We start from the raw sequence: 25,458 nt of genomic DNA, 5'->3' as shown, positions 1-25,458 counted from the left end.
TGCAGGAGTCACTGATTCCACAGAGGCCTGCAGTAGCAGTGAGAGCGCTAGACACAGTGAAACAGGGGCTTAAACTAGAAGACAGTTTAAAGGGGAAGAAACCATCAGTCCTTCAATTTGGAAAGTATCAGCTATAGCAGGCTGGAGTTCTGCAAAATTTCTTACCTGGAGCCGTAGTCACTTTGGGCATATTAAGAGGTCCAGTAGTCAGCTGGAGAGGCTATAATTATCTCACACTTGGTCCTGACATCAGTAATGGTGGAGCTGGTGACTGGTTTTAGCAAGACACTAGACAAACCCACGAGCCTGGGCGTCAGCGTGTAGGCTCTTATTTCCTCTCTGTACATTTTTAACCTTTGAATGGGGTCTCTGCTGGCGCAAACACAAAGAAATATCGTGAAAATGACAGAAATATTACTCCACTGAGGTCACGTTCAAGAAAAACTGTAAATATATATAGCTTGTGTTTGTGGCTGAGATTTTTTGTTAATATGAACCAGCTGGTACTGAGACTTGATGAGAGACTCATATCCCCGAAGGCCAGAAGTCCCAGTCCCAGAAAATCTATTTTCACCTTACAAGATACAAGACACCTCAAGATACCCCGGCCTGTTCCCCACTATCGGCCAAAAGAAAAAAAAAAGCCAAACACTTAGATGGTCTGAAGGCTTTGCTGGCAGGAGATGTTCAGTCCTACTGCATGTGGTGTGTTCTGCACCTAGTCCCAAGTCTAGTCTCCTCCTATGCAATTTGCTAACTGTTAATAAATCCATAGGGGGATTGAGGGACCATGCCAGTACTGGTACTCTGGAGTCCCCTACTTCCACACTAACTGTAAAAACATTTGGGCCCAAGAGTCAGATGGACCACCCCCTTCCCTTGTGGCAACAGCAGACTTGGTTGAACCAGTTCTAGGATTCCCCAGATCTGTGAGAGAATGACCAAGATCTGAGATGTAGAACTACTACTAGGAGTGACTTTAGAAGTGTAATACTCCCAGCCCAGGGCCAGTTTTAAAACTGGAGTTTTATTAAATTTAGTATTTAAAAAACCAAACCAAAACAGCTTGCACAAGTCCTATTGCTGCTCCATCCTTTCAGAGAACATAAAACTCTGCTCCAATCAGAGGTATTCCCTCAACAGACCTTCAATCCTTAAAAAGGGATGAGGCACAGGTAAATCTAACCATTACTTTCCCTGATGAGTGCAACAGAAGCACATTTACTTCAACATCACCCCTGACATATTGTTGATACATATTGTCACTATAGGCGCTCCAGGAAACCAATTATAGCGCCCTTGAATCTAGCAGCACCTGATATGAGTGGTTAGGGAGCAGTTAGCTAGAAAACAGGACTGTAGATGGTTCCACACAGCTTGGGGGAAGGTCATTTGGGAAGTGGACCAGGAAGGATGATCCCCTGAGGAGACGGGAGAAATCAGAGTCCCTGTTTCTCTGTCAGGGCAGGATGGAGAGACTTTTCTGACTTTCCTGAGCCTCCCATTAACTCTCATCAGCATGAGCCAAATACAGAATGTTTGTTCCTTCTTAATGAATCTAAAACTGTATATTTGGCTTAACGTAATACAAAAGATTGATCATTCCTTCCTGTCTTACAACATGTCACGTGAATTCAGTTGCAATGTGATAACCCTCTAAATGGCTGCATCATACCTTGTTTAGAGTCCAGCATGAGCATCTCTGCCTGAACATCTTCACTCCTAATATGCCCCCTTGTCCTGCCCTGCAGGATGCAGTAGGTCTGTAGAGAATTGGTAGTGAACCCGCACAGCCCAGTGCACCATGTGGAATAGCCTCTGATGCAGCAGATGACCTAGTGTAACTGTGAAGAATTACAGTAGCAGTCAGCTCCAGAGGATGCACTTACTGTACTGAAAAGGAGTACTTGTGGCACCTTAGAGACTAACCAATTTATTTGAGCATAAGCTTTCGTGAGCTACAGCTCACTTCATCGGATGCATACCGTGGAAACTGCAGCAGACTTTATATATACACAGAGAATATGAAACAATACCTCCTCCCACCCCACTGTCCTGCTGGTAATAGCTTATCTAAAGTGATCATCAGGTGGGCCATTTCCAGCACAAATCCAGGTTTTCTCACCCTCCACCCCCCCCCCCACAAATTCACTCTCCTGCTGGTGATAGCCCATCCAAAGTGACAACTCTTTACACAATGTGCATGACAATCAAGTTGGGCTATTTCCTGCACAAATCCAGGTTTTTGTGCAGGAAATAGCCCAACTTGATTGTCATGCACATTGTGTAAAGAGTTGTCACTTTGGATGGGCTATCACCAGCAGGAGAGTGAATTTGTGTGGGGGGGTGGAGGGTGAGAAAACCTGGATTTGTGCTGGAAATGGCCCACCTGATGATCACTTTAGATAAGCTATTACCAGCAGGACAGTGGGGTGGGAGGAGGTATTGTTTCATATTCTCTGTGTATATATAAAGTCTGCTGCAGTTTCCACGGTATGCATCCGATGAAGTGAGCTGTAGCTCACGAAAGCTTATGCTCAAATAAATTGGTTAGTCTCTAAGGTGCCACAAGTACTCCTTTTCTTTTTGCGAATACAGACTAACACGGCTGTTACTCTGAAACCTTACTGTACTGAATGTCCCCAAGCAGGGTCAGGTCCCTATACAAGCAAATCATTAAACGGTTGGGGAGGGGGAGGATTCAACTGAAAACGGTAACAAATATTGCATTACAGAACCATCTCCAAGAAAAGGGACAAAAGCAAGACATAAGTATTTCTAAGCACAAATAATACAAGTAAACATATACCTATAAAATATTGGTATTTTAAATTTAATTTTTTATTAAAGTAAATCTTCACCTCACTGCCACAACTCATGTTCTCTTACACAGCATCAAAATGAGGCTGTCTGAACATGTAGACACAAAGGCAGCACTGAAGTTTCCTTAGCAACAGGATCCATATGAATATCCCTCCTCCTCTCTCTCCTTGTTTTATTGCTCAGATTTCCTTTTGCTTTATGACAGGTTTCAGAGTAGCAGCCGTGTTAGTCTGTATCTGTAAAAAGAACAGAAGTACTTGTGGCACCTTGGAGACTAACAAATTTATTTGAGCATAAGCTTTTGTGAGCTCATGAGTTTACCTAGGTTCATAGGGACGTAGACTAGGGATTTAATTAATCTTTTGAAGTGTGCTGTGTGAGAGAGCAGACACTCCCTGTTTGACAGTTTTGAAAGTACTCCAGCTTCTTGGCATATCTCAACAGCATCTCTTAAAACTATCCTTTTAGCTATTTTCTGGAGCAGTGCAGTACCAATAAGCCACATGAGACAAATTCTGTGCGGTGTTTGAGCCTACACCTTGGCCACAAAAACATAGGAGTAAATAGTGCAACAAGTGTCCTTCTCTGCATGCCCTCCGCTGATGCTCCATAAATTATTCCTAGAGAAGGGAGACCCATTCCCTAAATAGAGGTTTTACAGTGCATTATTAACCGCAAAGAAAATTTAATTCTTAAAATGTGTTTAAAATGTGTAAAAAAAAGATCTTGCAATGCAAGTTTAGTTTCAATAAGAATGATATATAGTATCAAAAAGGAATTTTTTAATGGAAGTGCTTATAGCAATCTTGAACAACAACACTGTCCAAACATAACATATATTCTGAAATTCTTGGCTTCACTTTCAGTAAGTAGGTGGGCATTCATTTGTGAATATAAGCACACCTACTTTGTGCATGCCCTACTGATGTGCACATGCAAATCCTCAATACACATGACTGGCGGAGTAAAGTTCTCACTTTACGAAATATTCTCTTCATCTGCTACCCTCTTACAAACTTGGGAGTGACACTGAATTATGCTGGTCTGTAACCAGGAAGCTGAAAAACAAATATGTTGTGGGGTGGCTGTTGGGATTGTGATTTGTTTGTTTTGTTATTGTAGTTGAATTGTGTTGACTTTGCCTTCATCAGCAAACGATTCACTAACAGCTGTTTTGAAATTAATGTGCCAAAGTTACATTTTTGTAAATAACTTCTTTTTTTTTTAAATACCCCTGTGTCTCTTACACATTGTGCTAACATGCTATCTGCTCACAGGACAATGTCAAATCTGAACAGCAGCTTTGTTGGAACTGATCTCAATATGCACATCTAACTCTGACAGAACTGGGTCGTCAGCAGGCAGGATCAAACCAGGGCCCTTCAGAGCTTAGTGCATTTCGTAAAGTGAGAACTTTACTCTGCAGGTACTGAAGATGCTGCTTCATTCTTCTTCAAAAGCCAGAGTTTTCAGAAGTCCTCAGCATCCATTAATGCACCTCAGTAATTGCCAGAATTTCAAAAGAGATCAGCACATCGGGTGCATATCTGATGCTGAGCTCTTTTGAAAATCTGGCTCCAACTCTAGGTGCTGAGCACTTGACAATGTGGCCCTAAATGCTTTAACATTGGGCAAAAATGTTGAAAATATGTTCCCAGGGTAAAATCCTTTATCGTTTCTATTCCATTTTAGATCTTTAAACAACTCAGAAAAGGTTTCCACTGTTCCTAGACATACCTGTCTAGCATATGATCCATTAGCTGTGGAAGTTTGAGGGAGAAGGGGGCATGCTCCACTGAGATTTTATAAATGGTACTATGTGGTGAATTTTAGGACTATTTACATTTTATCTCCTCAGTCTTGCACAGGTGCCTTATAAACACACAATGTATGATTTAATACCTATGTATACAGGAAGCTGCCAAAACTTTTTTTAAACTTCTCTAATGGAATTGGGAGCTAAAAACTAGGACGCTTGCTGTGCAAACCTTACCGTTATTTGCTGTAGGAAGAAATATGATCAAGGACACCAGGACTCTGAAAAAGTGCCAGAGCTTTGCTGTCCCAGATTTAAAAGGGAAATAGCAATGGCAGCGTCTGCTACACTGAGATTGACTCCTACAAGCCTGAGGGAAGACAGATGAAAAGCAATCGTATTTTTTTTATGACAACACAAGGTTCTAAATTTAAACTGTCAGGTAGCGAGATCTTGTCAGGATTTTAAAATGATGCTGTATCTGATGTTTATGAGCAAGTTTTTATTTATTTTTTAAATCACATTCACATTTATCTAAGCAACAGCATTGAGGTTATTGTAACACTTTGAAAATATTAATGAAGATAAAGGGCAACAGTCTGCTGTTCTTGTGCATCAAGGGGGGGGAGATGGTACAAGGTACTTCTTTCCCCTTCTAGTGTGTGCGCACAGGAGATAAGTAAAAGAGACACCTGACTCTGCCTTGAGTGCTAGTCTGTGGAATGGGGCAGCATGCTTGGCAGTGCATGAGGCATGGCCTGCTGGGTTGGAGCTCATGCTGCTCCTTTCCAAAGTGGTGAAGGGAACACTATAACAGTGCTCCCTATAGCATTCCACCTGTGTCTGTCCTACACTGGTAGAATGCCCCAAAGCACCTCAAGTTGATGGCTACAGTACCCACAAGTGCCCTGTGGCTTCAAGGAAAAGGCAAATTATATTTGATCCAAGGAATTTAAGCCTTTGATACAAAAAATGTGCATTCAGCTTTGTGCTGTGTTTTCACACACCACTTCCTAATATGGATGCTTAGGTGTGAAATGGGGATCTAAGATCCCAAACATCCCAGTGTAGAATTTGGATGTCCGGTTAAAAGAGCCTATGGAGGAAAATTGGGCCCCCTGTACACTCTTACATTTATATATATATATATAACATTAGTAAATGTCCTCAGCACCAAACCTCTGATCCCACTTAATCCATTGCCAAAACAGACATTGGGAAAGTAAAGGACAAATTATCCACAACTGGAAACTGTAGGGTGTTCAGGGATCTGCTGGTGGGGCTGTCTGGCTCTTTTATTCACAGAGAGAGATGGACTGTTGGAATCAGGAAGTCTCATAAAGGCTGGGAATGAGAGTGGTGCAAGTAGCTAGCAGAAGTGAGAATGAGCCCAGCTAGCTCCTGAATCCATCTAGGAGGAGCAAAGTTCCTTTTTATCACCTGCATATGAGTGTCTGATTATTCTAAATCAGGTTTTCCACCATCAGTGGCCAGCCACAGGTGTAGAAGCACTGATGCAAAGTTCTTGTTTAGACAGACAGCACCATGGTAAACCATGATTGGCACTGGTGTAGCTGACCTCTGCCTTAAACCAGGGTAAGCTATATAGTGCAAATTGCTCTGGATAGCAGTTTACCCTGCCCATACTAGGGGCTTGGACTGGTGCAGTTACTCTAGTGGCCTGAACCAGGGTGAATCCCCAGGTTAGATGAGCCTTGAGCCTCTCTAGAGAAACTGGAGAAGTGATACATCGGCCTGGACTCTCCCAGTTCACTCACAGAGGAGATTCGATGTACATCAATGGACTACATTCTGCTTTCATTCATATCAGAGTAATCTTGAGTAATTCCATCACTTTCAGTGGTGTTTACTGTGTACACTGGTGAAACTTTACAGCAGAATATGGTCCAACAGCTTTAAGATAGGCCTGCCAGTTTCCTCCCAGAAATAATTCCATCCTCAAGTTCTTCTGAACAGCTTTCAGTATCCCTAGAGGCAGTCTCTGTTAGTCACCCACTTAGATTATTCCATGTAGCAGTGGTAAGCAGTCCAGTCTATCAGTTGCTAATTTGCTGTCTGTCCCCTTTGTTTTTGCAAGCAAGGTGTCACTGGACCACGTCCTTGTACTTCGGACTTCACCCATTCCAGCAACCAAGCCTCCAGAGGAGACCTCTTACATTACATTATTACAGTACAAAAGGAAAGTTCTTAAAACATAAGCTATTTCATGTAAAATACTTTAGGATGCTTTGGAAAGAATGCCTGCAATTCAGTGACATTTCAGAAAGAATTAGAATCTGTATACAAAACTTCTTTTCACTTTAAAATAAGGAAATGTTTCCTCTAGAATTATTTCAGTAGAGTCACGATATTATTAATATCTCTCTGAAGTGTACTACAAAGTGACCCAATTAAATTAATTAATTAAAGAAATTAAAATGAAAACACAGCCCAAAGCCAATGCCACAGAAACAATGTATAGTTTTCAACTGCACATGCTGAAGTATGAATCACTTTCTTTTACAACTAACTGAAGAAGTGAGAACTGATACAAGAGTAAACTTTCAAAGAAGTATACAGGAATTTGATGGCAAGACTCCTATTAATGTCAACTAGGATCTCATGTTTTAACATCCCCCACCTCCATTTTAAAACTTACCCCGCTATGTTTTGAGATAATTTGAAAAATAATGGATAACACTTCTGAGATCTGATCACTTAAATTCAATGGGGTTGTACAGTGTATAGGGCAGAATCTGTTCCTTTTTTCTTTATTTTGTTAACTTCAGAGGTGTGAGAACCCTATTAATTTTTAAATGTTGTATATGGGCATAATCTCTGTGATTCAGACGCCAAAAAAGGCTTAAGTATGTTTCAAACAAGCAATTTATTTTGGTTTAAAGTCAGTCCATGTATATACCCACATGCCTCTACTGAGGCTTGGTTACTGGTATCACATGGACTTTTGCCCACTACAAACTAGGCAGTTGGCCAAAAACAACCTTTCCATTGGCCTTTGATGGATTTGTTTTCTATCAAATCAACAAAACTTGCACAGGGACATTCAACGAGTCATTATTTTTATGCTCCAAAAATCTAGCTTGCTTATTTGCATAAATAAAACCCTAAAGAGCAGCTGTCACAAGGCCAATGGTTACTGATGCTCACATACTTGGTGCTGCATGAGTTAGTCCTGTATTCATGTTCTTAACATCCAAATTGTCGTTTGAAATTTTTTAAAACATTTTAAAAAGGTATCAACTAATGCAGAGCCCTTTAGACTAATGTTTACTCTGGATTCTGGGTGTTTTTATAATTGTCTCTGTTGCCAGTTACTAAATGTTTATACAGTTTCTCCGTACATGCTAACTATTTTTTAATGTGCAAGTAAAGTGATGCATCTGAACAAATATGCCAGTAGTTGGCCTGATTCAGCAGTAGCTCCAAGGAATTCCCTTTAACTTCAAGGGGTGTTCTGCATTCAGAATTGCTCCAGGATCACGTGTAGAGTTTTTTCCACATTCACAAGTTTATATTGCTCCAATTTTTATTTAAAAAATTCAAAACATTCAGACATATCTGTTCAGAAATGAAAGTATTTTTTACATGAACACATAGCAAGGGTTTAAATGAAAAGATAGAAAATACGTTTTGAGAAAGGAAAAGAGCTATAGAGAAAAAGCCACTGGGGGACCCAGCTGTGATCCAGCCTTCTCTATAACAGAATGCTGTTGGCCCACTCTGTCACTGGTCCAGCAGGACACTATGATCTTTAATCCTCTTCCAGGTCCCTATGGCACCACTGTTTGACTTCTCTTTATGGATTCTAAGCTTCTCCCAAAGAATGTTACTGTGCCACATATTTACAACAGTCCCACTTTCTCATTGGAGGTCCCTTATGAAAGTCCAAGTAAATGTGGAGGTTGTGCAGGACAGAATCTTCCTACATTCTTGTTTCTAATCCATTGAGCAGCTGGGAGATATTCATTCATTGGCTGCTATTGTAGCAGATACAGTTCTTTATATTCCCCTTACATCATGGTGTTCCTGTTCTCTTTACACTTCTTCATATTGTCCTAGAGAGAGCTGAAGAGGAGCAGTGCTTTAAGGTACACAAGGAAAGCAGAGTTCCGAGGTACAGACACTGATCTTTTTTACCAGGCTTTGCACTCACATGGGGGAACAGGAGAAGGGTGGGCAGGTTTTGTCCCAAATCTGTTCTATATCTGAATTTAACCATCTGTAAAATACCTACCTACCTACCTCATCAGGGAGCAGTGGGAGCTTAATGTAACAATATTTTATCCTTACACAACTCTTTACGTATTCAGAGAGCTTTACAAAATGAATCCTCATTACACATTTGAGACAATCATACTTACCAGTCTCAATTTTACATATGGAAAAACTGATATTTTTAGCTTCTGGGATATAAAGGAATTCTGGGATATAAAGAGCTATGGAATTAGCACATACATTTAATGGCAGCATATGTCCACACCCACAGCCAGAGTAGGTTAATACAAACTGGTGTACATATGTTGTGTTACACCTACACCATGCAAAAGGAAGTCTTTATTAACTGCACATGGATTCAACTCCCCAAGTTGTCCATAAATCACAGAAGGAACATGAGCTGGCCATGTAATTTTCTTTTCACGAAGAGGGCATATTGTTTTGAAATTACAACTACCTTATAATAACCAGGACTTTGAATTTGTCCACTAACTAACCAGTGTCCTTCAGGGTTATTAACATTTGCAGCAGATGTGTGTAAATATTATGAAAGTTCACCCAAAAGTAGTTTATATATAAAAGAATATTTTCTGTAAAATCTAATCCTGAGAGGTGCAGAGAATTCTCATCTTCCATTGTCTTCAGGACTTTGCAGGATTTGGACCTAAAAGACCAAAATACCTACACAAACCTGAGAAGTCAACTGAAAGTTTAATAAATGGCTAGCAAAACAACCTATTATATTTATGGCAAAATAGCAAACAATAAGGGGAGGGGTCAATCCTTAGTGAAAACTCTCATTGATTGGGATTACAGCAGGATCCAGTCCTCTATCTGGGCAACATTTTCCTGGAGCATTTTTATATGTATCCACCATAAACCCCTTAATTCCACTGTAGTAGCATTATGCAGGTGAACATCAATTTCCTCTCCTTGTTTTCCTTAAGATACTTAATTTATGGGGTGGGGATGAGGTATTTATAGAAACTCAGCTAACTGAATTGACAGTGAATTTATCTCAAAAGAGTAGTGCAAACAGAGCACTCAAAGCACCAGACACCTATTGCAGTGGACTGGAGAGATGCCAGTTTGCTCTCACAATATTCCTTGACTAAATTAGATCCAGATGTTTACATGGAATAAAATAGTAACAAATGTCTCCCAAGGGCTGCCAATAGTTAGTGAAAGAGTGCATTAATAAGACCAAAATTTCTTTAAGGTGACAACGAGGACTTTAGCCAGAAAGATACTCTGGATTATTTTATTTTATATTTTCTAATAATGCAGGGTGTTTTATTCTAATTTAATTCCTGGTTTTCTTAATGAAATGTGGGGCTAAAAGGGACTTTGAGAAGTCATCAAGTACAGCCCCGCACCGAAGCAGGACCAAGTAAACCTAGGCCATCTCTGACAGGTGTTTGTTCAATCTGTTTTCAAAGACCTCCAATGATGGGGATTCCATAACCTCCTTTGGAAGCCTATTCCAGAACTTAACTATTCTTATAGTTAGAAAGTTTTTCCTAATATCCAACCTCAAGTTCTCTTGCTGCATATTAAACCCAATACTTCTTGTCCTACCTTCAGTGGACATGGAGAACAATTGATAAAAGCCCTTAACATATTTGAATACTTATCAGGTCCCCCACTCAGTCTTTTCTGAAGACTAAACATGCCTGTTTTTTTTTAACTTTTCCTCATTGGTCAGGTTTTCTAAACCTTCTATTATTTTTGTTGCTCTCCACTACGCTCTCTCCATGTATCCACATCTTTCCTAAAGTGTGGCACCCAGAACTGGACACAGTACTCTAGCTGAGACTTCACTAGTGCTGAGTAGAGCAGGACAGATACCTGCCATGTCTTACATATGACACTCCTGTTAATGCATCCCAAAATTATATTAGTCTTTTCTGCAACTGTATCCCACTGTTGACTCATGTTCCATTTGTGATCTATTAGAACCCCGAGATCCTTTTCAGCACTACTACTGCCTAGCCAATTATTCCCCATTTTGTAGTTGTGAATTTGATTTTTCCTACTGTGGTACTCTACACTGGTCTTTACTGAATTTCATCTTGGTGATTTCAAACCAATTCTCCATTTTGTCAAGGTTGTTTTAAATTCTATTCCTGTCCTCCAAAGTGCTTACAACTCCTCCCAGCTTGGTGTCATCCACAAATGTTATAAGCACCCTCCACTCTATTATCCAAGTCATTAATGAAAATATTGAATAATACCAGACATTTATGAAAGCAATAATACATTTCTTCTTCTAATCATATGGTTCCATATGTTTTTCATTTTTTTAAAAAAAGTTCTTGTTATAGGTTTGTTTCTTTGGAACATAAATCAGATTTTTGGTAAGAGAAAGATGTATGAATTTAAGTAAGAAGTTGAATTTACATTTGAAAACTTGGCTTACATAGCCCACCATTTTGTTCCTGTATCAGGATAAGTTAGCTGCTACTTTGCAGTAATACAATCAACTAACAATCTTGCAGTCCTTCTGCAGGTAAAACTCACACAGATGCTATTATTTAATAGGAATTTTCTGCAGCTTTGCAAAGATAAATAGCTCAACTTAAAAATCCACCAACAAAATTACTGGATGACAGAAGCCATCTTCAGTCTGTCTCTGCTGGCAAAATGTTTAACAGTTTGGTGAGCCGCAGCTAATGCCATCTTTCATATGAGAGTCTATTTAAGTCCCAGACTTAATAAAAATTAGTGGAAGTTCGCCTGTGAGGACTTTAGGGAAGGGCTCATAACTGACATGCATCACCATTAAGCCCATACACTTCTCCTGGGTTCATAGTATAACAGGATTCTAGCTCACACTTCCTAAGGTTGTGCCTGGCCCAGTGTTCTTTATGCTCCTAAACTTCCAGTTTAGTTTAGTTGGAGTTTTCAGTGTCCAAGAATGCAAGACATGGCCTAACAGGTTATAAAATATAACTATTTTGAGAATTCAAATAACATATTAGGTTTCTTTGTATTTAAACTTTTCATTTCACTTCTTTAAAGACACTCCTCCCCCCACCCCACCTGTGGTGTTTAGATGTTGCCTGTAATTATTAGAATAGGGAGTACTGGCTGTTGGGATTCTGAAAGGATCCTGGAAGGAGCGGGAGGAGTTGAGAGGCTGGGAGAAAGCTACAGAGGGGGCAGCAGCAGCTCGATAAAGAGGTTTCCACTTTGAAAATAAAGTCCTGTTGAAACTTGTTAGTACCTTGCCTGGGTGATGCAACATTTTGGTGATGAGGATGGATCTTCTGCCTCTGAACCCACCTGCACCCTTTCTGCAAAGCCCAGGTGAGCCTCCAATTGCTTTTACTACCTGGATCCATATGTTTGAGACTTATCTGCTTACAATCAGTGCTACAGAGATTTCTGAAGTAAGAAAGCGTGCTCTGCTAATCCACTGCCTTGGAGCAGAAGGGCAGCATATATTTTACACTTTTCCCCTTGCAGATGATAAATATGAGACTGCAGTCACTGCATTAAAGAATTATTTTGTGCCAAAAGTGAATGTAGTAGCTAATCACTACAGATTTCGCCAGCGTGAGCAGAAACCAGGGGAAACTACAATGCAGTATATTGCTTCCTTGAGGAGTCTGATTGTAACTTGTGACTTTGGGAATATGGCAGATGAGATGATTAGAGACCAGTTCACTGAGAAAACAACCATGCTTCATGTAAGAGAACGCTTACTTCTAGAACCACAACTTACATTAGAAAAAGCAATAACCATTACTACTCAGATTGAGTCAGCTACAGCTGAAGGCAAAATAATGAGTATGGATACAGGAGGCACAGTCCAGGCTGTGACTCCTTTGCAGAAAAGTTCACTACCACTGCAGACACACAATTGCAAGAGGAAAACTAATGAAAAACCACCAAATCAGCAAATTCAAAATATAGTAAAAGCATGTTTTTGCTGTGGATCCCCACAACACCTTGCAAGCTACACAGGATGTCCGGCAAAAGTAGCTCATTGCAATCATTGCAAAAAGATTGGACATTTTGCTAAAGTATGTTGCAGCAGCCAGTGCAATCAACAGGTGCATGCAGTTACAATACCAGATGTTACTGGGCTGAGCATGGACAAAATCACTACTGCACATATTCCAGAACAGATAAAGTGCACTGTAAACGTTTCCGCCATACCCTCAGGCAAACCACACTCTATTCAGCTAATGTTGGACACTGGCTCAGCAGTATCTATACTACCTGATTCCATCTATCTGCATTACTTTAAAGATGTGCCTCTTACTGAACCCAAACTTCACTTGGTGTGCTATTCGAAAAACCATATTCCAATACATGGCTGCCTGCCAGTAATAGTTACTTTTGGTGATTGCTGTGTAACTGCAGAGTTCTACATTGTCCACAAAGGCACTCCTATCCTTGGCAGAGATTTATTGGCTGCTTTAAATCTCAGGGTAGTTAATGGACGAATTGATCTTCCTCAGCAAAGCACTTTTGCGGTACACACACCAGTTTCAGCTGGGACCCAACACCAGGTTAAGGAGAAACTCGGCTGTGCTTATAGGTTTCTGCATAAAGTTAAAATGTGGAATAATGTGATGCCTGTATGACAAAAGTTACAGTGCTTACCATTTTCAGTCAGGGAATCTGTTTCAGAGAAACTTAGAAAACTTGTTCAAAAGGACATTATTGAAGAGATTGACTCCTTGGAATGGGTTTCACCTATAGTAGTGATGTAGAAGAAGGGTAGAGGGATTCGCCTTTGTGTGGACTTAAGGGAGCCAAATAAAGCTATTGTGATTGACAGCCATCCTCTTCCTCACATAGAAGAAGTATTTGCAGAACTCCGTGGAGCAAAGATGTTTTCTACTCTTGATTTGCAGAGCGCATACCACCAGGTTATGTTGCATGAAGATAGCAGAGATCTCACAGCATTTATTACACATGAGGGACTATTTCGTTTTAAACGTGTTCCATACGGTCTCGCATCTGCCCCAAGTGCCTTTCAAAAAATGATGTCACTGATTCTGAAGAATCAACATGGAGTTCAGTGCTATCTGGATGATTTTATCATGTTTGGAAATACTTCTGAGAAGCATGACAATAACCTGCAGTCTGTACTAAACTGCATCAGCAAAGCAGGCCTCCAGCTCAATAGGTCCAAATGCAAATTTAGACAAACTGAACTCTTCTTTCTGGGGCATACAATTTCACAGGTTGGACTAAAACCTGATCCAGATCATATCCTGGCAATTTCAAATGCTCCTCCTCCAACAGATTTGCAAACCTTACATTCCCTCTTGGGTCTTACCTCCTGGTATGCAAAATTCATTCCCAATTATGCTTCTGTCATTGAACCATTACAGGAATTACTACGGAGAAGTTCAACCTTAGTGTGGACAATGCATGCACAAGCTAGTTTCGAAACGGTGAAAGACTTGATAGTACATAGGCCAGTACTTGCACTATTCACTCCTGCATTGCCCACAATTGTAACTAGTGATGCTTCTGATTATGGACTTGGGGTTGTTCTCACACAACTGCGTGAGGACAACGCAGAGAGGACTGTTGCATTTGCTTCAAGGACACTAAGTAATGCTGAGCAAAAATATTCTACAGTCAAAAAAGAAGCAGTTGCTTGTGTCTGGGCTACTGAAATATGGAGAACTTACCTGTAGGGCTGCACGTTCAAGTTGCACACAGACCACAGCCCTTTGACGATGTTGCTCACGACGAAAGGACTGGGAAGAGCAGGATACCGTATTGCTCGATGGTCTGCAAGACTACTCTTTCAATTATGAACTGGAATATAAGCCTGGAAACCAAAATGTGGTCGCTGATTGCCTTTCTCACCTACTTTTGCCTTCACCAGATGATCCACCGGAGGATGAGGATGTAGTGGTTGCACTTATTACAAGCACTCTCACTGCAGTTACAAGAGAACAATTTCAAGCTGCTTGTTCAGCGTGTTCAATTCAACAAAAACTATGGGAACATCTGACAAAGAGATGGCCCAGTCTACCTACCAGCACTACCTACCAGGGAAGGTTTTATCACTTTCATTAAAGGATGCTGCATTTGGAACAGAGTCAGATAATCAGCATTTACATCAAAGCAGAAGGATACTGACTATATTTTAGGGCTGCAAGTACTACTGAACAAAAGCTTCAACATAATCCTTTTGACAGGAATTACCATCCACAACCTAAAAATACCTGCACTTTCATATATGGAAATTTACTGCACTGCACTCAAACTGAACTGAAAATATACAGTAAATAAGGGGGAAGGGAAGGTACGATGCCATTTCTGATTTTCTTAGTAATAAGAAAAGGAGGACTTGTGGCACCTTAGAGACTAACCAATTTATTTGAGCATGAGCGTTCGTGAGCTACAGCTCACTTCATCGGATGCATACCGTGGAAACTGCAGCAGACATTATATACACACAGAGATCATGAAACAATACCTCCTCCCACCCCACTGTTCTGCTGGTAATAGCTTATCTAAAGTGATCATCAAGTTGGGCCATTCCCAACTTGATGATCACTTTAGATAAGCTATTACCAGCAGGACAGTGGGGTGGGAGGAGGTATTGTTTCATGATCTCTGTGTGTATATAATGTCTGCTGCAGTTTCCACGGTATGCATCCGATGAAGTGAGCTGTAGCTCACGAAAGCTCATGCTCAAATAAATTGGTTAGTCTCTAAGGTGCCACAAGTCCTCCTTTTCTTTTTGCGAATACAAACTAACACGGCTGTTACTCTGAAACCTTTCTTAGTAATGGTGCTCATAACTATGAAAACCCAAGAGCTAGTTAAATTAAAATTGCCACTAACAAGCTGACATCTGTGCTTTGTTTTTGTGAATCATGTCACATGATATTTATATTTTCAGTTGGGTTTGGATTTGTCTACATTTATGTAGGTGGCTTTCTGGAAATGAGAGCTATGTTTTAAGGCCAATATATCTGAGTGCCTCCATTAACTATGGAGTGCCTCTAACTTTGTTATGTCCACTTCAAGACACCTAGGACCCAGGTTTTCATTGGTGCTGCACATTCACAGACATTCAAAAATCAATTCTAGAAACAGCAAGCCTAAGGGTGCATTAAGATCGGGCTATTTTTTAAATGCATTGTGCCCAGCAGAATGAATAAGAAACTGAGTTTCACTGGATCAGCCCTAGGTATATTGCACGTTTTTGGTCTCTTTCTCTAAGCGAACAAAAGGAATCTCCTAGCTCTTTGCCCTTTCCAGGATTTTCACAATCAGTCTCTCTTTCTCCCACCTGCTATCTTCTCTATCCCTCTTTGCTGCCTTTTCCTCTATTCCTTTCCTCCTTTCCTTTCTTGCTGTCTCTCCACCTTAGCTCCCCTAGGATTTCCTCATTATTGTTTCCTCACTTCTTGGTTTCTAAATCTTTCTTCCTTTCCACCACCATCCATCTCCATCTCTTTCCTTTCCACCTTACTGGGGTAAAGAACTTTCTTGTGCCCAGTCACCCTCCAGCTGCAGCAGGATGGTACTTCTGTGGAACAACTTATAAAGTCATAACACCACGCAGAAGAACAGCACCCTAGGATGCCCTCTATCGAGTCAGTGCCTGAAGTAATTTCTGCAGTTGCAGTCTTCTGCATTCCTTTTGTGTGATGCTCTGTTGGGGTCATAGCCTTACTTGTGTGTGGCTAGTTCTTGGAGAGCACATTTTCCAGCTGTCATTGAGAAAAAATATCTAGAAATGTTTTCATTACTAGATGGGAACCAGGAAAGGGAAGTGAAGGAGCTGTCAGAAATGAAAGGGCAGATCTGTGCATTTAGCCTTACACTTCAACATAAATTAAGTACAAAAGGCAAATACCATCATAACTAAATGAAAGCCAGGATTGCAGATCAAACAGAATCTAATCATAATCATAATCGTAAACAAAAAGTGCTAAATTAATCCTGGTGTAACTGTAAGGGCTTCAGATTTCTACATAGTTTGTGCTGCAAACTTCAGTGGGTCAGATCCTGAGGTCCTTCGAGTTTTGCCTGCAAAAGGACTGAGTAGTAACTGAGCTAGGACCTCAGGATTTGACTGTCTATCATAGGCTTCTAAACAGCTGCTCACCACCATATATATCTGAGCACTGTCAACATACAATCAATAGGAATAGCAAAGCCCCTGGTGGACTCCATCCGATGAAGTGAGCTGTAGCTCACGAAAGCTTATGCTCAAATAAATTTGTTAGTCTCTAAGGTGCCACAAGTCCTCCTTTTCTTTTTGCGGATACAGACTAACACGGCTGCTACTCTGAAACCTGATCCATGAAGTATGTGGCACTTCTCCATTTTAAGGATCACAACTCTGCTTGGGGTAGGATTTTTATTAATTTCTTTTTTCAGTAGATTATTTCAGGATCTCTCTCTCTCTCTCTTTTGTTTTGTTTGGCTAGCGCTTTTTGGGCCAATGAGATATCAGCGTCACTCTAATGGTGGAAAGGCCTTTTCCAAGAAGAAGATTTTGCAGTATTTCCTAAAGCTGGTCAGACTCTGGATTTGCTTACTCTCCCTCAGTTAGATCCTTTTGACTGAAAATGCTTCATCTCCCAGCCCTCATACAGTTTGTCCAGGGCTTTGTGATCTGCATCATTGCTACCTCAGTGGCTCATAGACTGAAATTCAGTATCTAACATAGTGGGGGCTTGAACCATTAACTGACTAACATGTCTTGTAGTTAGTTTTATACATAAACTGAGATAGAAATATTTTGTTTACATGTAGTCTATGGAACAACAGTATTGTTGATTAGCCAAAGCAATTAGCACATGAGAGGTTCATGCTTTGCATATAAGTGAGTGGCAACAATCACCAATGTCCTTAGCTTTATTTAGAAACAATCTGAGCACCCACATCAATTTATATGGGAATGAGGACTGGGATGGGAACGATGCTGAGCAATACAAGTAGCAGACAGATGACAGGAGACACATCTATGGGAATGGGTTTATGGTGGACAATCATCTTGAGATAGAAATTATAGCTTCCTATAGACCAGAATCATTTCTGCATACAGTAGGTGAACGCCCCATTCCTAATAACGCAATTGGTGCATGGGAGGCATCAATGTTACAAACAGTTTGAACACATAACAACAAAGTCCATTTAACTGGAAAGGAAACTGCAGGTTCAGACACAAATGCTCCAGTTACACTTGCTCACATTGCAGGCAAAGCATGTCATCTTAAAGCAGATTAAATCTCTAGCAAGTCACTGGAACTTATCTATAAAGCTATCCCAGATGGTCCATCTTGGCTTGACACCTACAGTAGCTGCCTTGATGACAGGAGTAATTAAACTCAGTCATTTTGTTATGATAACCAGGTAGCTAAAAGAATATATTGCTGTTGCAGGGTTCCTGGAGAATTTCCATGATCCAGTTAAATGTCAGATACCGTCAGTGTCTAAAAAAGACCAGTTTCTTATAGATGTACTGGGATAATAGTTTGGGGACACCAGAAAAAATGATGGTTATGAGATAAACTGAATGTTATTGTTACATGTTTTTATGTATAGAAAACCATACCTAGAAACAAATCTTTCAGAGTAGCTCCCATACAAACAAATCCCAGAAGTGCTGCTTAAAAATAAATCCTCTCAGCCGCCTCCTACATATAACACCCCATTTCCTCACCCTCCCTAAATAAGCCACTAAAAATGAAATGAAAGTAGTTTTTAGCCTTACCCTTTTATTCTGTCACTCTTGGCTTTCCTCCTCCACTCCCCTCCTAAATGTCATTACAATCAGAGGGGATTTCATGTATAGTTAGATCAGAAGCTCCTCAGGGCATGTACATACAGCACCTAACTCACAGACGGATACCACAGATGGCATACTTGGCATAAATTGGAGAACAAACTAAAGTCTCAGAGGAGCTATAGAATACATTGAGTGTGTGACCATTTCCAGAGTCATGGGCCCTGCCAGAGATAGACAGCCAGAGAAAGTTTTTGCTTCCTTTCTTCTCAAGATTTATTGTGGGATTGTCAGCCCTGCCAGCCCCTGTTAAGTCCTATGATGGGCAACAGGCAGGCTCGTCCTATATTTATCCCTTCATAACACTAAGGGGTGAAATCCTGACTCCAATGAAATCAATGGCAAAATGCCCATTGACTTCAATGGAGTCAGGATCTTACCCATGACTTAAAAGTGGAGGCACACTGCTATAGGCAGGCAATACAGGCTAAGGAAGAAAAGATAGAAAAATGTAACATTCCTCGCCATTGCCTCCCTTTTCCAACTCTTTCTCATAACAGTTGTGTATACAGTCACGTGGGGATGCAGCCAAGGAAATTTTGGAGATGTGGGGATTATGGAGAGTATGAGTGTTGGGAAAGTCATGCAGGCAATTTACAAGAATGTGTTAGATTTAGGATCAGCTGCATAACTGAAAGACTACAAAATATGAAATCCTACTTGTAGCGGGGTAGTTACCCCGCTCTGGTGGAAAAAGGCTAGGCTGACTGGAGAAGCAGCTGCAGCTGGGGCCATGCCCAATCAGGCCACAGTTGGCCCAATAAAAGAGCTGTGAGCCAGGAGCTGGAAGAGTCTCACTCTAGCTTGGGAGTGGGAAGGACTGCCTGAAAGCAGTGTACCTGAAGCAGGGCAGTGCTGGGGAAGGGCAAGAGGAGCTGGGGAGCTCTGGCCTAGTAACTCGCCAGGCTGCAGGCCTTGGTAAAGGCCTCAAAGAGGTACTGGGGCTGCAGGGGTGCAGCCCGGGAACAGGCAGAGGCAGCTGGTCCTAACCCCTTGCCACTGATGAGTGGCCATTACAGACTGCAGTCTGCCCCAGTGAGCAGGGGCTAGATGATGAGTGGCAGTAGTCACTGAGGAAAGGTGGGTGTACAGGGTTGGGGGTTCCCCTGGGAAGGGAGACCCAGAGTGTGGGGGTACTGCTGGGACAGAACCCTGAGGTAAAGGGCACTGGGGACCAGGAGGGATACCGGCCAGCAGAGGGCACACTGAGGCTGGAAAAGAGCTAATTCCCAAATGACCAGCAGGAGGCGCCGCACCTGTGAGTCAGCAATCTGCTACACTACCTCAGACACATACTTGAATTCAGTGAATGGTATCATCCCCTACAGTCCTGCTGTTATGAAACAAGTCTTGTCACGCAGCGTTTTGTTGCTCATGTTTCATTATGGCAATATCTTCATCCCCTTACTATGTTTAGGGTCTAGAGTTAGAAACTGTAAATCCTGGCTCCAGTATGCAGAATACTGGGGACAAAATGTCCTGCAACTGTATGCTTCAGTGCTTAGATGCCTAGAGGAAAGGTCCAAAGCAAGAGGTCCATGCTAATGTAGTATGGCCTAGGCATAGATAACCAAATTTATAATTTTCGCTTATATGTTCATTGATTTCAAAGTGATTGTTGGACACAGAAGCCGAAGAATGACTTAACCAGTTCTGGAAACCCTGGGGACACTTGGCTATTAAAATGCCACAACCTGCTATGGAAATCAGTTATCTCCTGCCCCACCACTCTCCTAGCACATGGTCATGATAGAGATTTTTTCAGATTTATTTTCTGTAAGATGAACAAATGGCCAATCCAGAGTGGCAGATTTATAAATCCTTTAAAATAGAGACGTATTAACTTCCTTTTCATCATAGCAGCACAAATGGAATCCAAAGTATTATAATTATTTTAATTAATACTTACACCTTTAAATAGGAAACGCAAGTATGAAGACCCTTTGGGGACATCAGTCTGAGAAGCTTATATGGAAAACAAAGAAATTACAACTTCATGTCACTACGGAATGCAGTTGAAGTCACTTTTATCTGGCAATAAATATTCACATTATTCAACCACATAGTAAGAATTTTTGAGCCAAATTCTGATCCTCTTCTGCAAAACTCCCACCAACTACAGGACGACCAATGTTTGGCCCCTATACAAATTCACAGGCATGTCATTATATACTCAAACTCAAAGAAACCACTGTGTGCATATAATTTTATGGAACTCCACCTACATTCCATGCTGGGCCTGTATTAATTTAGTTTTTATATGGTGAACTACATGTGGAATACACAGCCTGATTCATGATTGCAAAACAGTGGAAGCAACATGACATTATTATTTAAGTTATCATTGTTTTTCTAATATGATAGGGAAGGTAGAATGTAATTCCCCCTCCCCCTCCAAGAGATAAGATGTTAGACAGGAGGTCAGACTTGATTATCACAATAGTCCCTTTTGGCCTCAATCTATGAATGCTAAACACTTATCTTTAATGGAAAATCCCATTAAATATAAAGTGGGGGACAACAGGAAAATGGGGGGGGGACTGACCAAATTCTGCTCTGAGTTATGCTGTGTATCTTGAATTTCATGCCTTGCAAATGCCAAAACCTCATGAAGTTGCCTCTCCGATGCAGTTAGAATACTTCCTGTTCCCATGCTATTCTTTTTGGCTATGGTCCTTTGGATTGACATGTATGAACTGTCCACAGCCAGAATCTGATATAATGTACAACATCATGCTACGTAGGACCCAGTTGTGCAACCCTTACTTATTGTGAATAGCTCTCACTCACATGAGCTGGTCCCATTGACATCCAGAAAAGTTGCAGAGTTGGGCTCATAGTTAATGAAAACAAAAATGAAAATGAAAACAAAAATGAAAAAGTTGGGCTCATAGTTAATGAAAACAATTAAAAGCCATCAGCAAAATCAAGGAGGGCTTTTTGAATGTAGGATTAGGAAAACGTTCGATGAGAACTTTCATTCTTTAAAATCGAGGAATTTTTAAAATTGTGGTATTATCTTCGTGTATTTGCCGTTAGATCACACTATACTAGCATTCATTAGGTAGTATTTTTAACTATAGATCTGAAAAAACTCAGAGGCAAAACTCCCATCAAAACCAAACTAAATTTTGTCTGAGTAAAGCTGAGGGACTTAGTCCATTGAGACCTGTACTTGGGAGTAAGAAAACTTTTTTTTTTTTTTTTTTTTTGCTACAAGCAACTTATCGGAAACACCAGGAAAAAAAATCTCACTGTAATACATTTTTTATGGTGGGATAGTAGTGTATGTCACATTTGACTGAGCCTGCATCTTGGGACACCTTGTGGTCTAGCTAGCCCTATCAGACAGTGACTCCCTCTGTTTTGTTAGCAAGGGAGTTTAACAGCAGATAGTAGAGATGGGGGAGAGTTGAATTTTTTTAAAAATCTATTATTTCTGCAAGTTCCTTTTGAAAGTGCATCTTTACTTTTCTGTTGATTTATATGTACTTTTCATCCTACAGATAAGCACAATGCTCTGATTATAACCATATACATAATTATTCATAATTAGCAGGGCTATCCATGCACTCCTTGTTATCTAGGCATTTGTTTATTACATGAACACTACAACGCAGATCCCCAGAATAGAAATTTCCATTTAATCTCTTCTGTGTTACACAGAAATATCTTGGCATTTGTTCATAATACATTAGCTTCTCAGTAATATAATAGAACTAACTGTGATCGTCGGGGCTATTTCTGAAGCTGCAAATTTATTTTTTTTGCAACAAACAGAAACTCTTTCTCCATTATATATACAATCATATAGCTCTTCTGCTCACACAGAATTATCCCTGATTCCAGTGTAACTAAATAATCCAATCAGACAAGTTGTTTTTGTTTTGTTTTGTAATTTTGTTTGTGTAAAATATCTTTTAGCCAAAGGGTCCCATACATACTGTGATGGGACATGGAGTAACTATGTAATAATTCATGACTATTATACATTTTATATTTGTCTGGTGTAAAGGGATCTGCTCTCTAAACACAAAGGATTAAATATCGGAATGTTTACTGTGTGTCTGTATGGGGGGTGGGGGGTGGGGAAATGAACTAAGGCTGATAACATGCAGGCAGGAAAACCAGTGGTATCAAATGGCTACTTGTCTACCAATACTTAAGGGACAATTAGTTTTGATAAAAGTGATATTCTCAAGGATGGTTGACCTTGCCCATCCTGTGTTTATCCAGAGCCCGACACATTTAATATTTATTTTTAGGTTTCATTATTAATCACAGAGTCTATGGAAATAGAAAAGTCAGAATTTAAGTTACCTTGTATTTACATGGCCCTGCCAACTCTGCATTCACTCCGTAATTGCTGAACTGGTAGGTGTATAGCAGCACCTCCTGGATTTATTTATTTTTTACTCTGGGCCTGATCCCATACTCCTTGTTCTCTTAAGACTTAGACGTGAATGGCATTTTACCTGAGCCTGGAGTGCAGGATCTGGTCCTGCTAGGAGGGTGCAGTTTGACCTACCAAAAATCCTGTACTAATCTAGGATCAAACTGGATTTGCACACTGCCGTATAAGTGACATATTTAGATGCCTCTGATTCAACCCTATTATCCATGTCTCTCTTTACTTATTAAATTGTTGGCACACTTCCATCTACTTGCTTATAGATGAAGACCTGGGGAGATTAGCCAAATCAAATGTAATGGTATATGTTCTGCCTCTGAGATATTATAAGTCCTTGATTTGCAGATTTCTCAAAGCTGATTTAACCATTACCACCAATAACCTCTAGCTATACTGCATAACTAATATTCAGCCGATGTTTTAGAATCTGTTTCCAATTAAACAACTGGAGATACTTTGAAGGGCAGTGGATAGATTTAGCTTGATCAAATCCAGAGTGCTCTGAGTATTATCTTGAATTGCTGATCCTATTTCTCAGTGTTTTCATACAATACATTTATGACTTTTTAGGAAGCTTAAATTGCAGACATTCCAAGACATTGATCTGTGGAATTCCTGTCAGCCGTGGTTTCCAGTTTAACACTAGTTTGGTTGAACCAAAAGGAGGTTGAAAGAATTTGATTCAGAAAACTTTCCTCAGTTCATATTAAAACATTACGTTCTGGTAATTTAAATTGAAACCAAAGGTGATTCACTTAACCAGGCTTTGGTAAACAGAATGAATCAGGTAAATAGTTTCATCCCTGTAAATCTGAGAAACATGTCAAATTAAACATTTAAAGTTACAGAATTTAAGAAAATCACTCAGGTGCTAGAAAGAGGGACAAGTGCTTTAATCTAGTGGACTAACTACCATGGTAAAGGTGATAACTAAGACATGCCTGAAGATATATCTGCTTGACATACTGAAAATTATGATTTCTAAACTTGGGGAACCCATGAGCTTCCCTGTCTGTGTTATCATAATTTTTTGTTTTTAGTTTCTGCTATTGCCTGCAATGTGCTATGTGCTGTACAAACACTGGAAGTCAGGTTTCAGAGTAGCAGCCGTGTTAGTCTGTATTCGCAAAAAGAACAGGAGGACTTGTGGCACCTTAGAGACGAACACATTTATTTGAGCGTGAGCTTTCGTGAGCTATAGCCCACTGCATCTGTGTCTCTATTCTGAAGAGCTTGTAGTGTAAAAAGACAGAACAGCGAAGGGTAAAGGAAAAGGTGAACTACATGCAAGTAAAGTAGTCAGGGTAATGTTTGGGCACATTTTGGTAATACAGTGGTGTTGAGATAGTGTATAAATCTTTTTAAACATGTCTCCTGTAGTCTCTCATAGAATCATAGAAGATTAGGGTTGGAAGAGACCTCAGGAGGTCATAAAGTCCAACTCCCTGCTCAAAGCAGGACCAACTCCAACTAAATCATCCCAGCCAGGGCCTTGTCAAGCCAGGCCTTAAAAACCCTCTAAGGAAGGAGATTCCACCACCTCCCTAGGTAACACATTCCAGTGCTTCACCACCCTCTTAGTGAAATAGTTTTTCCTAATATCCAACCTAGACCTTACCCACTGCAACTTGAGACCATTACTCCTTGTTCTGTCATCTGCCACAACTGAGAACAGCCTAGCTCCATCCTCTTTGGAACCCCCTTTCAGATAGTTGAAAGCAGCTATCAAATCCCCCCCTCACTCTTCGTTTCTGCAGACTAAATAAGCCCTGTTCCCTCAGCCTCTCCTCATAAGTTATATGCCCCAGCTCCCTAATCATTTTCGTTGTCCTCCACTGGACTCTCTCCAATTTGTCTACATCCTTTCTGTAGTAGGGGGGCCTAAAACTGGACACAATACTCCAGATGTGGCCTCACCAGTGCTAAATAGAGGGGAATAATCACTTCCCTCGATCTGCTGACAATGCCCCTACTAATGCAGCCCAATATGCTGTTAGCCTTCTTGGCAACAAGGGCACGCTGCTGACTCATATCCAGATTCTGATCCACTGTAATCCCCAGGTCCTTTTCTGAAGAACTGCCGCTTAGCCAGTCAGTCCCCAGCCTGTAGGAGTGCATTGGATTCTTCTGTCCTAAGGGCAGGACTCCACACTTGTCCTTGTTGAACCTCATCAGATTTCTTTTGGCCCAATCCTCCAATTTGTCTAGGTCACTCTGGACCCTATCGCTACCCTCCGGGTATCTGCCTCTCAGCATTATCATTTTTAGACAGCTAATTTCTTGTAAGCTGCCTTCTTTCTTATGACTTAAAACAGCAAAGTTAGATGTTCAAGTCTATGTTGGTGATACAACTGATTGCTTCAGATGTTGCAGAGTGGATGGCAGAGATACTACCAGGATATGATCATTTGGCACACTGGCTGACAAGATGTTCCACAGTTTGAAGTC

The 25,458-nt window shown here is 40.6% G+C and overlaps 1 protein-coding gene across 1 annotated transcript in view; it reads right to left on the bottom strand.

The window, feature by feature from the left end:
- The window catches only part of SIAH1 (siah E3 ubiquitin protein ligase 1), a 106,087-nt gene that overhangs the window by 52,964 nt on the left and 27,665 nt on the right, over positions 1-25,458 (bottom strand). The window contains exon 2 of the mRNA XM_084644293.1: positions 166-369. Within this exon, the coding sequence (XP_084500419.1) occupies positions 166-190 (25 nt within the window). The 5' untranslated portion in view covers positions 191-369. The remainder of the gene's footprint in view (positions 1-165; positions 370-25,458) is intronic.

The sequence above is a fragment of the Lepidochelys olivacea genome (genome assembly GCF_965140295.1).
Source record: "Lepidochelys olivacea isolate rLepOli2 genome assembly, chromosome: 12".
NCBI classification, from domain to species: Eukaryota; Metazoa; Chordata; order Testudines; family Cheloniidae; genus Lepidochelys; species Lepidochelys olivacea.
The sequence above is the reverse complement of the archived record's forward strand: the minus strand, read 5'-3'. Positions and strand labels throughout refer to the sequence as shown.